General features: G+C 41.7%; 1 protein-coding gene across 3 annotated transcripts; it reads right to left on the bottom strand.

Annotated features, from left to right (window-relative positions):
• Positions 1-9,334: 9,334 nt before the first annotated feature.
• Positions 9,335-13,619, bottom strand: LOC132265050 (serine protease inhibitor dipetalogastin-like). 3 transcript variants are annotated; one of them, XM_059765497.1, is made up of 8 exons: positions 12,970-13,619; positions 11,794-11,905; positions 11,539-11,682; positions 10,754-10,912; positions 10,516-10,692; positions 9,990-10,178; positions 9,756-9,914; positions 9,335-9,692 (listed from the first exon to the last, which is right to left on the bottom strand). In XM_059765497.1, exons 2-8 carry the CDS (start codon positions 11,846-11,848, stop codon positions 9,655-9,657), a joined length of 921 nt encoding a protein of 306 aa, XP_059621480.1. In that variant the 5' UTR covers positions 11,849-11,905; positions 12,970-13,619; the 3' UTR covers positions 9,335-9,654. The 3 variants fall into 3 exon arrangements, with proteins under 3 accessions (XP_059621480.1, XP_059621490.1, XP_059621472.1); XM_059765507.1 differs by lacking the exon at positions 12,970-13,619 and adding an exon at positions 11,993-12,863; XM_059765489.1 differs by lacking the exon at positions 12,970-13,619 and having other exon boundaries at positions 11,794-11,966.
• Between the last annotated feature and the right edge of the window lie 2,459 nt (positions 13,620-16,078).

Raw genomic sequence — 16,078 nt, 5'->3', positions numbered from 1 at the left:
AATGAAGATTAAAAAAGATTGGAAGTGAAATTGGGCGAAGAATGAAATTATCTCAGTTTTTAACTCACACTCTTCGATATAAAGTGTGCCATTTTGGAATATGCAGACATGAAATTCATAATGAAATAAGCGGAGAAGGGAGTGCAGGAAGAGTTATATTTTTGGTGAATTGTTATTTATGGGTGCAGTGGTTGAATTTTATTGTTGGCGCGACGAGGAATTTCTGCTTAATTTTCATTTAAAAGGCACACCACCATGTTATAAAGTCATGAGCATCTTTGAAAATATTTCTCCCAGTAATTTACAGCGCGGCTATGGCTGCGGAATTAGCCTAGGGTGATTCATCACTACTGAATTTAATCTCCACTTCCGGTGGGGAAATGGAAAAACTATTAACAGGGCCAATCTCCAACACTTGGTCATCCAATATTTTCCACTTCGATTCCGCCTCAAACATTATGATAAATCTCCTTGGAGTGGAGACGGAAAATCTTCAACTTTCCCTCTCGCTTTGACCCCTCACACCCACTCGATGCCTAGTATGTGTTACTCAAGTATCCAATCCGGAAATTGATTTTTTTATTGAGTCATATTTCATCCACGAAATTCACCCTCAGCCTCATACAGAAAAATTTCCTCCCTGAATCGTATTGACACAATAAATTGCGGTTATTAGTTATATGGATGGACACAGTGGTGAGACTCTCTCCCTACACTTTGTGTGAAGTGAAATAGTCTCTGGATTGAGAGACACACAAAGCGACTTCCACGAACGGTTCATACTTCAGGCTTCTCGTCCTTTTTTCGGCCCTTCTCCGCTCCGCGAGCTTTCTCGGGGCGCTATATATATCTGAAATATGGCCCACCATAAGTGAAATTATTGCAGTCGGATGAAAATGGACGAGCGGACGTTTGGCGGGGCAAATCACCACCCACTCCTGAGGCATCGTGGTCAAGTCCTCGGAGCGCCATTTTACGTAATTAATACATTTCCACCCAAGGAATTATAATGTTGAGGTGAACAATTTCATAGGCATGAATCAAAAATAATCTACATTTTATACATCACGCCACAACAATGGTGTATCCCAGGGGTGTATTCGTGGCGGGTGGGTGAAATGCTCCCGGGGCACGCAACCACGGGGGATTTATTGGCCAAGTCTCTCGCCAGACGTGTGGTGAAAGTGTTGAACGTATTGTAATGCTCTTTATCGCGTTTCTATGCAACCACTGTATACACTGCTAATATTCCTCAATATACCTTCTTACACTCACACACTTCTCACTTGGGCACAAAATCCCCCTGCGAATCCTGCGGCGTCACGGGCAAGCGGGTCCCTTTTGCCAGGAGCGGTGCACGGGCCAGTGGATTTGTGTGTGAGGATGAATAAACATATTTTATTGATGGAATTTTACAATAGCATAATTTGAGTTCAGCAAAATTATGCCTGTTTTTCACCGCATGAATCCCTCCGTTGAGGCCATTTTTTGCACGCCCCATATCTGTCCCGCGCCCCCAATCGCAGGGCTGATGCCGTGAAGCCTTCCTGCCGATGGTATGGGCTGGAAATCAAATAAACGCCTTCAATGCTGTAAATATTGCATGCAACAAATTGCAATGCATTATGAAATTTCATTGCGTTTCATACACCTTTGATCCCGACATACAGTTAATTGGTGGTTTAACACGAAAACACCACGATAGGTGAGCTTTTTTTTGTTGCCCAATAAAAGCGCACATAATTTTTTTGTTCTCTCCTGGAGAAAATTGCGGAAAAATTTTCCTTGTGGCCGCGATATGGCCAGAAAGTGGGCCACTCACGTAGTGTCAACCCTCCCAAAAGTGTGGGCATAAAGTGTGGACGCAATGAGAATGAATGGTATTAGAATTTAGATTGGATGAAAGGGGAGATTTCGCCTTTTACGATCCAGCTGGACTAATGTTCCTATTTAAGCAGAACAAACAGTTTTATTCTGTGGTGAAATAAAAGAACAATAGACGGTCGATTGCCCCTAAAAGCTCCCACAATTTCAAGAGCTTTTGATTTGATGGATGATCTCAGAGCTGAGATTGAGTGGTCGCTTTGGTATAATCGTCCCCAAACTATTCACATCGCTTTGATTTATTTGGGAAGCCTGAAATGAGATTTGAAATTAAACTAAACAAAGGGGAGTTGTTACCGACAAAAGCACTTTATTGCTGTCAAATTCACATTCAAACTATCTCTGAACATTTGTATAATAGGAAAGTGCAGCAGAAGATCTTGTATCAATTTCACAATTCACTCGTATTGTGTCTGATCAATTGAATATTAATGAAAAGAAAAAGTCTTTAATGATTACTTTTTCATGCCTACTCAAACTAGACTTGAGCAAAATGCGTGCACAACTCAAAAACTCTTTAAAGTTGCAATTGCGTGAGTGTAAAAACCGTGTTCGCTGACTTTGCGAGGAAGCGTTGCATAAAAAGAGGAATTGGAGGTGTGTGCATAAGAACGCGGCGTAATGATGTGTGTCGGTGGAATTACGCTGTTCATCATCATCATCTGGAGAGTAACATAGAATTTTTATCACCTCCACGGCACCACCCCAGCAATCATGCTCGCCAAGTTAGTGCATAGTTGTTTAGAAGTAAAAATTATGTATGCTTCCAGCTGGCGTGCATTGAGAACCCCCGGCAACAATAAAATACTCTCCACGATATGTGGAAGCTCACTCGGTCTGTGGCTTCCCGTGGCGGTGAAGTTTGGCCAGTGAATTGCATGCGGGGTCGAAGGCCACCCCCTGCATGGTGGTGCGATTAGACTAAAGTGACATTTTAATTACATTTCAGAGCACAAACACACTCTCACAGTTTATTATTAAGTCAATTAGCTTTATCCACACGCGTTGAACATGAACATCAATTTGTACTTTGCGCGGGTGGTGCAGCTCTGGGCCCCCCCTCGAGAGCGGAAAAAAGCCAGGATATTGCACGAGGGTGTGAAGAGCATCTGGCACCCTCTTCTCACGCGTACACAAGAGGACAGTTTGGCGGTGGGAAAAAAGCTCGAGGCTTTTATATGTATTCTGCAATTAAATTATTCCTCTTGAGCTTTTCATCCAACAGTTCAGGGGGAAAAAGCTCTAAAGCCTCTTGAAGATCTCTCCTGCTTTTGATGGAGCATTCACACAACATAAATTTAAATGCGGTTGCGGAAGCTTCCTGAATTATTCACTTTAATGTTGAACTTTACAAGAGATGTACACGAGATTGGAGGGATTTTCAGAATTGAATTCTTGAGTGGAAGACAACATTGGTTTGCAATTCAGCATAAGAGCAGCTAATAACTTTTGATGAAATGCGAGAAGTCTACTCTACGCGCTGTGACTTCATCATATCTCATATGTGTAATGAGAAAACAAAATTGTTGATCCTATGAAAAATCGATATGACATGAAGTTTCATAAGAATTACCCTCGTCGAGACTTAAATGTGGAAATGTTCTCGGTATGCGACAAATCCAGAAGTGAAACGAAACAATGAACAGAATTTTAAACACGGCCAAGCCATCGAAATACAGTGGGAGATGAGACGAGGAAGAGGAAATATTTGCGCAAGGAACTATTTTTGGTTTTCTGAACAAATAGTTATCCCTGAAAAAGTGTAGAAAGTTTGTCAGTCGTTTGGAAAGCAGAATGGTGGTAAAAGTTTAAGCCACAGCAAAGAAGAGAAATATGTGAAGAATCCCAGCATTTGACAGAGATAAAACTGAATTAATTTTATATTAAATGCAAAATGAAATTGTGTATAATTCCATTTTATATGTTTTCGTCGTAACTTGTGCGGGATGCGCGCAATGGAGGGAAAACCACCCACAAATTGGCGTCATTTGGTGTTATTTTAAGCTTTCTCAATTATTCAGACGCGCCAAAAAGTGAAGAGAAAAGGACGATTTTGGCATGTGAAACTTTCTCTCCTCCCGAAAAGTGTACATTCTCGAGGAAAAACTTTCTCCCCCAAAATTGGTTGAAATCACAGAGAACAAATTTCAACATGTGTACTTTTTTTCTCCACTTCTTTCACAATCATTTTTCCACCATTCCGACGTGGAAAGGTGAAACATCGAAGGTCCTGTGGGGCGAGTGAACCTGTTGTTTGATGAGTCTCCTCCCCTGGCATCGGCTCGAGTCTATTTCTTCATCATTGTGCGCTACATGCGTAAATTTGTGGCTGGAGAGTCACACTGTTCCTGGGCTTTTCCTCCCGAGGGACCGCAGGGTGTTGCGCGGGAGAACAAAGCGGAGAATGGATGGAAACGTGATCGACATAATTCTGTGGATTCACGGATATGATGAGAAAGGAAAAAAAAAATCCCCAAAATCACCTTCCAACATTCCTCCTCAATACACTTTTCATACTCATTTTTCCCATATTCACTCTTGCTTTCGAGCGCCTTTCTCCACACCAGGAAGTCTTACACCACGGCGTGCGAGACAGACACAACAGTGGGAAAAAAATGAGAGAGAGTTTTCCACTCCATTCATATCAATAAATATTTGATGGAGTAAGAAATTATAGTGCTTTTTAACAGCTTTACCGCCCCGCCGTGCTCCTCCTTCCGTCACTCCTCGAGGATTGTGAGTATTTCAAATCCCCCTTCCGCCCTTTTTATTCCACTGAATAAATGATGCAAGTCTTCCACGACTTCTTGTGTTGTTGCTCCCAGCGAAGAAAAGGAGTATACGGACTGACGGCGGAAAAAGTGGAGGATGAGATGGTAAAAAAAGCCCTTTTCGACACTCATCTTGTACAAGAGTCAGAGAGTGATGTGTTAGATGATCTTCATCGTTTCTTGTCAACCCACACCACGACCCGCTTGAGCCATTTTTGACGGGCAGGTGGTGTATACAAGGATCTGGAAAAACATCCCTCCACTCTTGAATGAGGAATTTCATATGAATTTCCATCCCACACAAACATTCAAACGATTGAAAATTCCCCTCCCCCTTTTCTATCGTCAAGGAATATCGGAGGATTTCTCTTCGCCCTCGAGCGAGGTTAAATTGAAGACGAAGAAAAATGTGTAACAATTGATTTGATTATTTTATGTTGAGCTTTTCAATTATCTCCCACACACTCCAATCTTCTAGGGGTTGGAAATTTTTGCCTCTCAATTTAACTCAATTGTCTTCCCGCCCAATGAGATTCATTCCCCAACAACCCCATATCAGCCTCAAGATATTCAACGGGGAAAAAAGGGCAAAACACAAAATTCGCATTGCAATGAATGGTGAAAAAAAATACACGAGAAATCAATTTTTACACTGTGAAAATCTCTATAAATGTTTTATTTCACTGAATTGTATTCACTGAATTCACTCCTTGCAGTGGTAAATGGCTCTTTGGCTTTGCTCTCTGTATATTTTATTCACCTCGTTTCTCCGTGGAAGCATTTCCTTCCGTCGCTTCTCCCCAGATGCGAGATCTGAGTTGCGTTCTGCAGATGAAATCACGCAGCGTGTGGCAAAATGGATTTCAGAGTTCAAGCATATCAAAGTGGCACCACAATCGGCACGAATAATTCATACTTTGCTGCTAAACCACAGTATTTACTTCCATTTGCTCTTGTTTCTCGCAGAATTCCTTTGAAGACAGATCCTTTTTACTGGTATTTGCGATTTGCAGTGACCTCCATACGAATAAGCTAAAAAATTGCATGACGGACAAAGGCAATCATCGCTGTTTTATTCTGCATAAACTGCAAGGTTTGATCTTATCTACAACTTTAAAACACCTCCTCAACTCTGGCACCAAGGTTACAAAATCATTTGTATGTCACCACCACACGCCACAGTTTTTTAACCCTCTTGGCATTTTCTTACACTCATGCGTGGCGTCCTGGGCAGGTGCGATGGGAGCTTTTGTGCGGCACAGCAGAAAATGGATGAAATAGAAATGAGGCGAAATACAGTCGTGTGAATGTTTTGTAAATATTCAAGAAAACTATTTGTCCCCCATTTCCCACGCAAGAGCCGACGAGTGACTCTCCTGGGAGGGTGGATTTTCCAGGTGCGCCAGTAGCGAATTCAGGATCACGCGGCCGAAATGTACACCCTTCGAAGGTCAGCAACTGAGGGATGTCTTTCGCTCCGATTGATGGAGATTCGGAGTGAATGGAGAGGATTGTGCATGGGATGGGCATCGCGTGACCAAATTTGGGTGATGTTTTCCGCGATGAAAGTGCCAGATATGCGATAAGACGCCCAAGCCTTATCTCTCGCCCTCTCCACGCCACTCCGCTTCTGTCAAGCACCATCCGAATTTCACTTAAGACTCGCACATATTGAGGTTCAGCGCCACACGTGTAACTCCCCCGAGCCTTCGCTCAGTGCAATTGTTTGTGGATCAAATAAAGTGAATGGAAAGGAAATTTTCTATGGCATCATCCATCGCAATTTTTATTTTATTGGAGGCACAGCACTACATGGGGTGAATTCCAAGGTGTGGGAGTCAATGTACTTCGGCGTTGGGGCGCAATAATAACAACAAATAATACAATACGTGTGAGCTGAGGGGGCGAAAGTGTGTGAGCGAGAGTATGTTTGGAGGTGAAATAATAATATAAAATATTCACATATCATGGCTTTTGTGTATCGAATACTTTCATCCCAATCCCACCCGGGGTGTGGGTGAGAAATCTATTTTGCCATCGGAATTGGGGCAAGTGAAAGGAGTGGTGTGTCTGCATTATTATTGCGGAGGTCGTCACTGGGGTGGTTCCGACAAAGAAATCAATTCCTCACCCTCCCCGCCGCCCAGCCATGTTGGGGGGTAAATCCGTTTGTGTGATTTAAATTGCTCAAATGTTGTGTGAGGAAGTAAAATGGGATTCTGTGTTGAGAAATTGATTGCGATTGGAGTGGTGTCTCAATTGTGTAATGTGGATATGTGTGGGGGTACTTTTCACCCGTGCCGCACCCCCGCAATCCCCATTGTCGGCACTCACGATGAAATTAACTTTTTGCGGTAAATTAATCGAGGGTCTAGCGCGGCTTCATCGAAAAAACACGAGTCAATTCACTAGATAGATGGGCTCGGGCGAAAAAAAATAGTTTGATGGAAGTAGAAGAAAAATTCACTCCATTCATTAAAGTTTCATTCACCCTAGATATCGTGCGGGGGTGGGAAATTGAAAGTACGGCAAATGAAAAATAAGTAAAGAAACAGAAGTGAGATGGAAGAGGGAATGGATGAGTGCAGCGAGAAGGAAATAAGGGTACGCAATCATCATATTTTATATTGTTTACCCTTGAGATGAATGAATTTCTAATACCTCTAAAACACACCCTTCCTCGATCTCACCAACTGCCACGCATATCTCATGACAGAGCTTTAAGTTTTCCATCAGGTGGATAAACTTTCATCCCCTTCTTTTGCTGAGCCCCAAAACTTTGCCAAGACTTTCACCAAATATCAACATTCACTGGATTTCCGAGTATAGAACTCTTCTTCCAGAAATCAACAAATTACACCACGAATTTTTCATCCCTTGTCTCACTCCCCCACACACTGTGGAGATTTCATCTGATTGCCTGAAGAGAGAGTATCCGTGGAGCAAACTTTGGGAACTTTTTTGATTTTCTCACAAATTTATCGCAAAGTGTCTATTGAAGAAAAGGGTCGCAAAGGGTATGACAACTCACTCAATAGCTGCGCCATAAATCTCACTTCGGTGACAATCGTTGATATCTTGCTTCTGCAATAATTAAATTTCCCTTTCTCAGAACAGTAGAAAGAAACTTTTCATGTTATTTTTCCTGACAATTGCTTATCCATGGAGAGAAAAATTGCAGTTTCCCCGTAAGCACCAGAGAATGAATGATTATTCAAATTTAGGGTTTTTGCATTTGACCCATTTGACTATATCTGCCAGCGACAGAGGAAGTTAAGTGAGGGCAAAAAACCGAGAGTGCAAATTGTGATAGAATGTTATGATTGACATGGACATATTCACAAATTCAAGAGGAGGCATTTTCCATATGAAATTCAATAAATAATAGAGCCTCCAGAGCGCCACAAATTGCGACAATTTGCCTTTTGATTGATGCAATGTCCTCTCTGTTGCCACTACGCGAAATGTGAATAAATTCACCATTTATACGTTCTTTCTCTCAGTCACAGTGATTTTTAAAATTGCACCAAGAGTTGAGGAATACACGACGATTGTTACTGGAGTTCGTCTAGTGTGGAAAAATGCATTAATCTATCAATCTGACCGACACAAATCAATTGCAATTACTGCGGAGAGCAATAACAATTTACTTTTGTGCAAAATTTTCATTTCATTGCAGCAAAATAGGTATTAATTAAGTATATAGTCCGTGGGTGTTTGCGGCAGTGCCGATTCTGTACATATTTTATCATCAATTGCATGAGAGAGCTTTCGGATTTTCAGTGAAAAATCATTTCGCGGAGCCAGATTATCAGATTAGAGATTGAAATCAGTGTTATTTGTTTGGCGCGGATGGATTTTTCGCGAGGTCAAATATGTGAAAAGTGACTTTCTAGATTCACCACTTAAAAATGGGATGCTTTCACGCAGATTTATGGCATTTGTGGTGAATTTTATGGTTGGCTATCCTCTTGGCGTTCTCTGTTGGTGGAGGAGAGTCGCAATAAAACACCATTGCTCTTGAAAGTCACAGGATGAGATCCTTTTTTGCGATGCTTCGAAATGTAGTAAAGTGATTGAGTGGGAAAAAAGCTTTCCGGGAGACAATATTGAGATCTCTCTTGACGTCCGTGACGCAGAGTATTTTGTCATTTGCAGAAAATCTCTGGATGATTTGTTGCGGGGTTGAAGTTTATTTTGGGCAATTACATCTGTCGTCTCACTTTTATTTTTATGCCCGAAGATAGGCGAATGGGGTCAAGATGCGAGCATTGCGGGGCTGTTTTCTCACTTACCGCGCCAAGGAGTTAGTGAGATGGGCGGCCAAGTGGCGCACAGAGAGCTTTCCTGGTCAGAAATCGTGGTAGCGGGTCGTAAAATACAAAATGTGCATTTTTTATGGCCACACCCTTCACAAGAGCCTGGAGTAACACATAAATTCCACACTCCGAGGAGGGGTAAATTTTTATTTGGCTAGAATATCTTTTGATTCACTTTTTTGTTGCGTGTGTCCCACATAAAATTTCCCTCATTGTCCTTCTTGTAATTCAATTTCCACACGCACTCTCGCCGATGAGACAAAGGAAAGTGACAATAAAAAAGGCAGAACAATAATTTTTATTATTGATATGACTGAAATTTATACAAGAGCACACAGACTGAATAAATGACGCGCGGGGCGATGAGACAGTTTTTCCTGGCGAAGACGGGCCCAATAATTCTCTTCCGAAATTCACTATCGAGACAGTTTATGGTTACACATTTATTCCACGAGATGCTTCAACAAGAAATTCCAATTTATCACAGATTATTCTAACATTTTATTCACTGAGGCGAGGAGAGATCAGACACTGTGGTCACAATTTCCTCCTGAAGCCTCAGTTGGTCAAACTTAAATTACTCAATTAAATTAGTGCAATGAAGAAAAAAACGCATGATTAATCGATTCCGGAACGCAACAACTTTCAGTGAGCTTTCAGATGAAGTCGCTGGCATTGCTTTACTCAATACACGGGCCAGAATGGACGTAGAATAAGTCTGAAGTAAGAAGTGTCATTATTGCAATGGAGTTGTGAAGTTTAATTAGCATCAATAGCTTACTCTTGCGTATCCGCGAAGCGGCACAGAGGAGAGCTTCGTATGAGATGTAGGACCTCTTGTCCGAGCCGCAGACAGGAGTCGGTGTTTTGACGAACTTCAGCCACTGTGGACAGGTGTCCTTGTCCTTCTTGCACGCCCCGTTGCTTACTCGGTACAGATCTGCACGTCAGAGGGTCCAAGGAAGGGTCTAATTAGAGGCTTTCAATGGCACGAAAGAGCGCTTTAGGTACTCACATCGATTGAGACGGCGGGAACACTCGAGATGGAAGTGCGAGCGATATGTCTTGCGGTCACTGCCACAGACAATGTATCGCTCCTTCTCGGCTCTGGTTGCGTTGTAGAAGGAGCGATTGAGGCGGGAGGCGAATTCGCAGCTCACCTGAAAGGGACAGAAGCACTTGCCGCCCAATTTCTCGTGAATCCCTGCAAGTGGCGCAGACCAAAGACTCCACGTCAATTTCATCAATTTAATCAAAAGGTGGAACTTTAGTGTCTTCAGCAAAGTTGAAGATTCACTCAAGCACTTCAACTCCACCGTATATCACTTTTCTGGGAAATTGAGGGAAATTACTTTTGCTCTAACTTGAGAGACATGTGCGAGAGTAAAAAAAAATCAATCAGGAGCGCACAGAACATTTACCTTCACGTGGCATTGTGCCGTTGAAAAGGGAAGAGGACAAATAGTGAGCCAAAAGAGACAGAAGGCTCTTAATTTAGCATAAGGAGCAGGAGCGAAGGCAATTTCCCAAAAATTACTCACTCGGATGGGAACAGAGTGCATCGAATGGGTTGACGTAGGTTTTATTGTTGTGGCCACAGACGATGTTCTTCTCAAATTGTCGCCTCGGAAGCGAGCATGCCTTCTTGCGGAAGTGTCTGTTGAGTGATTTTCTCACCTCGTGAATTGTGCATCCGCCCTCGTGGGCAATATTTATACCTGCAACGGCAAAGGCGAGCGTTAGCATTTGCACCCTGACAGCCGTGCAGAGTGGTCAGACTTGGTATGAATGCCCTGAGACAGCGCACTTGATGGGGATGTCCATAGCTGTAGCCGTTGTTGGCACATACAATCGTATCACTGGTCCAGGGACCCTGTAGATCTTCATAACTGGGACAGAGAAGCGCTGCACATTCACCCTTCCTCACCACGTGAATTCCTTCCTCAGTCGCATAAATAATTCCATTGTTGAATTGGCGATGAAAAATAAACACACAACCAGAATGCAAGATAAGAAATTATTGTTTCTGTACACTTGTATTTTCTCTTCTTTCACTTGTTGGCCACAGATAGTGCACAAGAGAAAACGGAAAGGACAAAGAGTACAAGGAGTATTTGTTGAGAAAGAAATAGGCGAAATAATAAACATTTACACAATTGTTTCTTGGGAGAGAAAACCTTTCTTCCCTTAGAGTTGTATGTATAGGTACTATAAAGCTCGCTTTTTAATCACATTTTAATTCATTAAATACGTTTTTCCTATCTAAACCTAAAGTTACACGGAGGAAATTTGAATTTATGGTGTAATATTCCGTGTTAATACAACAAAATACATTCAATAAATGGCTAAAGTTGCAATTAAGTTTTGCATAATATTTCAAGTCAAAATACCTTAATAATATTTTTAAAGCACTTTATCTTATGGAGTGGTTAAATGGAAACGAACGAAAGCTTTCAAGATTACAATGAAAATATTTACTTTGTTTTGAACATTGAATGTGGTCAGGATGAATTTCACTGTCAGTGGTAATTTCAATATTATTCGTATGCTCTGTCCTTACTTACTTCTGTGGAATGGTCGATGAATATTGATACAGTTGAGCATGTCAATGTTGCCGTAGGTCTTACCATCGGAACCACAAATTGGCTTGTAGAAGGGATTGAGATTACATTTGGCTGCGGCGACGACGGCATGTGATACCAAATAACCTAAATTCACAGTGATTTCTCAATTTAAATATTTCTCACATGCACCGTCTTTTTGCCCATTGAAATGCAGTCAAGTGCATTGGGATGAGAGACGGAATAGAAAACACTTACTGACTAACGCAAACGCCGCGAGATTCCGCACTGAATTCAATTGATTCATTTTCATGGTTGCACGCAGAAGAAAAACAAACTGCTCGTGAGATCCAGTGACGGTGTGAGAAGTCTGTATGATTGGCGGGAGAGTGTGAAAGAGAAGAGAATTCATAAACATTTAATCGCATAAAAAGGGGAGTTTTGTGATAAAAATTACTTGAAAATTGTGCACTTCAGGGGGAATAAAAAATGATTTATTAGCACAGTTGCGCACTCAAACACTTGCCCTGGCTGTATTAGCAAATAAAATTCCGATAAAATATCCTCTAACGAGAAAAATCTTCGAGCATAATTATTTAGAGTGAGACACATTCCTCTCAAATTGCCCTTTATCGTAAAAAACACATACTGAAAATAAAGGAGGTAAAGAATTTCGCAACACAATTGAGTTATAAAATTCCTCCGGCGAACAGATGCGGAATTCTTTGTCGACGGAATGTCGAAAATGGGTCGTGGAGAAGCATAAAAAGGATCATGAAAATCCTCCACAGAGTCCCACCAAGAGCTCCCATCGCCTGATGAGATTATAGAATGTGATATTTCGGGAATGACTTCTCATGCTCTCGAGCCTTCTTCCACGGCGAATCTCAAGTTCACCCACGATGCGGCGTTGATTGACGATCATCCATGCTCAGATGCAAGAGTATTACACTCGTCTCACGCGGTAATTCCTCCTTGACAGATGCCTGGCATTCCAATCTATCATGCGGCCAGCACATTTGCCCGCCAATTCTTCCATCATCACGCCGGGGCCCACCCACATTTGGCAGGGCAGCGTTAATTCGCACCTTCGCTCTCATCAGCAACATTCACGCACTAATTGTGGCATCGTCATTAATTCAAACGAAATCAATTGCTCTCCATGATTACTTTGCGTTAGAATTTGACAGTCAGCCTCGCGCTTTTTAGAAGCGCGACGAACACAATTGCAGAATTGATGCAATTTATCCCAAATGAAGCACTAATTGCACAGCTATAGAGCCTTCAATTTGAACACGGTTTTATGGAATTTTTAAAGCTCAATCGTGTTGATTTCATTTCAATAAAGTTAATATTAACATGCCCTAAATTTCTGCTATCTGAAGCGCACTTTGAAATTATAGATTTTTATATAATCTGGCAAATGAATTTCACCTCTGGTCGAATATTTTCGTCGATAATATCGTGATTTAATCTATCACTCTCTAGCGCGTCTCGATGAAAAACCCGGATAATTGAAATTTTCAGGACTGCGTAAAAAATATCTCATTTCCAAATGCACTGCACTCTTTAATTATTCACCTCAGGTTCATTGAGCCAACTGAAAACGTACAATGTCTCTGCCTGTCATTGGCGGAGATAAAAGCGAACTAGAGATAAAAATTGCTCTCGCTGAAAGAGCTGTGAATTGATAAGGAGAATTATGTTTTTAGGTATTCACTGTCCAAACACGAGATGGCGAGAATGAGACACAGATTGAATATTAATCTCAGGCTGCGAGACAAAACACTGATACGGCGGAATATTTTGGAAGATGCTCTCGCCCAGGAGACTCGCGATGGGTGAGCAGAATTGGCGCGAAGCGGAGTCAGGAAGCGCGAGAGTGGATCTGAGGCACGTCCAGCACCGTTCTAACATGAGCGAGAACTGTCAGCAATTTCGCGAGATATTATTTATAAAATCTAACAGAGGGGAATTACGTAATTATGGCATGGAATGGTAACGAGAGTTGCATCAATGGCGAGGAGGGAAAAAAGAGTCCATGCGAGCGCTAGACAGAGAGATCAGCCGCGGAGAGCCACAATGGTGGGACTGAGAGGCGAGAGAGACTGACCCGATCATGGGGATATCGAGCTGGAGACAGTGACGAGTTGACGATCAAACCACTGAGTTTCCACTCCGAAAATGACGCCATCGATCGCAACCCCCCTCGAGGCTGGGCAAATAAGATAAATCACTCTCGATCAATCGACTCAAGTGGCAAATTGATCCAGCCTGTCTTGCATCACTTGGTGACAAAACTATGTCCAGTGGCAATCACACTGAGCTTCCTTGTCAATCTCATCATTTTCCAGCATCGCAGAGGTGATTGCGTTACAATTCCTCGCGCTCTTATGACACTGACTTTCTTCGCACTCATGAGTAATCAAAATGACTCAATTGCAGTGTGAACTTCTTACAAGACATTCTGAGAGCAAACCTTGACTTTTTGAATGTGTTCACTTACTATTCAAATAACATTTAACATGCTACAAGTACTTATGATAAAAGATAAGGCAAATGCACATAAACCGAGTTGCGCAATTTCATCCAAATCTCATTCTGCCTCACTTTGTTGTCATCTACTAAAGCACAATAAATGGCTAATCATTTGTCGTTAATAATACATTTTCCCCATTGAAACTTCTCATTGAATACTTCTCTTTTAAATTACCTTTCATATCTTTTTGCCTATATGCTCTGCAATTGAATTAAATGTAATACCAAAAGCTTATCTGTGGCGTGTGAAAACTGAAGTGCTTACAAAATTCAAGCTCCATGAATGTGACTAATTATTTGATAATAAGAATCATGAAATAATGCCAAAAATTTCTTCTCTTTGGATTCAACTTTCATATGATTGAAAGTCTGACAGACATAATAATTTTCATCGTCGTTGAAAAATTTTTACTCTGTTGAAAAATTCAATCAAGCTCTCAATTTGACTTAATTTCCATCTGCAGAATTTGCTACAATTTCTCTCTACTCCTTTCTTCCCATGTACATACTGGTGTATATGCTTCATATTATCCAAAGATGTCAATTACATTGACAATTAAACATAAATTGTGAAGTAAATTGTCACTGATTGTAATACAATTTTGCTGTAAGCAATTGAAGTCACTTGGCTGGCGAGTCGCGTCGACTTTGGCACAAGTGTAGAGAATCCGACCAAGTGTAGGTGATCAATTTCACATGCAGTTCAGTCTGCAACTCGGCCAGAGATCTCTCAATCGAACACAGAGAGCATTTTCCACCTCCTCGGACAAATGGCAAAGCGATCGCTCTTCCACTTGATCGCTGGCCACGATCTCTTCCGCCGATGATTAGCGTTTGCATCGCGTGCGTGTGTGATTAATTCAATTACTTGCGGCAATTATGATTCTACGCAGAGAGTCGCGAGTGATTGTGTAAACAAAACATGAATAAATAATTATTTGCCCTCTTGAAGAATTTCTTAATAGCCCAGACGACACTGCCAGTCATTTTTTTCACGCGCTCTCATCAAAATGCGTCGCCTTTTATCTCCTTTTGCAGCCAAGACGACAAACTCTACGCCGCGCTGCAATGCACAGTTGGACATGGTGAAATGTCAACAATTTGACACACTTTTCGAGCATGCTAACCATAGTGGCATCTTCATTTCTGACCATTAAATATGAATCACAATTAGCGAATCAGTGTGCAAATTCGCCCGAGATAATTGATTTTCTGCTCAGTGATTGACTATAATGGCACACGAGAGATCCAAGGTTGCGCGAGATGCACCTCCTGACCCCAAATCCACGAGTCTCTCGCACAATTGCTCTCTGACTGATTGACAATCCAGGATTCCTCCGGAGCGACTGGCGAAGAACACAACGCCATGCATTTGATGCGGCTCGTTTAGCAAATTGCCTATTTGCTACAGCAATTTCTCTTCCAATTTCCGAAGCATTTGTCTTTTACCATGCCTACAAATGAGATACACTCCCTGCATTGATTCATTTATCATCTATGTCGATAATCTACATATTTGCGACGGAATTGTGGATGCTGAGATTTGCATGAGGACCATTTGTTTCATCGCGTTGGAATGGAATAAAAATGCCTTTGTTGGAAAGAAATATTGGGAGTTTTTTTCACAAAATTTCATTGAATTGCTGCGAAATAAAATCCCACTCTCTTGCGCCATGTTTGGCGGACAAAAGACGAATGATGTCGCGAGACGCACTGTTGAGAATAATGTGCAGAAATTATGCAAATGGTGTGCATTTTCCATTGAAATTCAACTAATTCGAAAGCAGATCACAATGTGAGATTAATTTGTGAGGCATCAATCACAATTCAAGTTGTTCTTTGCTCAGTGCCTTATTCATAATTCAACTGCAATTGGCAAGTGCCGACAATTACAAAATGCACCATCGATGCATCTTCCTCAGCTGAGCCCCAACAATTATCTATTGAAGTGACGCATCTGGGCAGCATTTGAATGCGCTTTGCGTCACGGAGGAGAATTTTCTGG

Source organism: Phlebotomus argentipes, unplaced genomic scaffold, assembly GCF_947086385.1.
Source record: "Phlebotomus argentipes unplaced genomic scaffold, Phlebotomus argentipes genome assembly contig_6, whole genome shotgun sequence".
In the NCBI taxonomy this organism is placed as follows: domain Eukaryota; kingdom Metazoa; phylum Arthropoda; class Insecta; order Diptera; family Psychodidae; genus Phlebotomus; species Phlebotomus argentipes.
The sequence above is the reverse complement of the archived record's forward strand: the minus strand, read 5'-3'. Positions and strand labels throughout refer to the sequence as shown.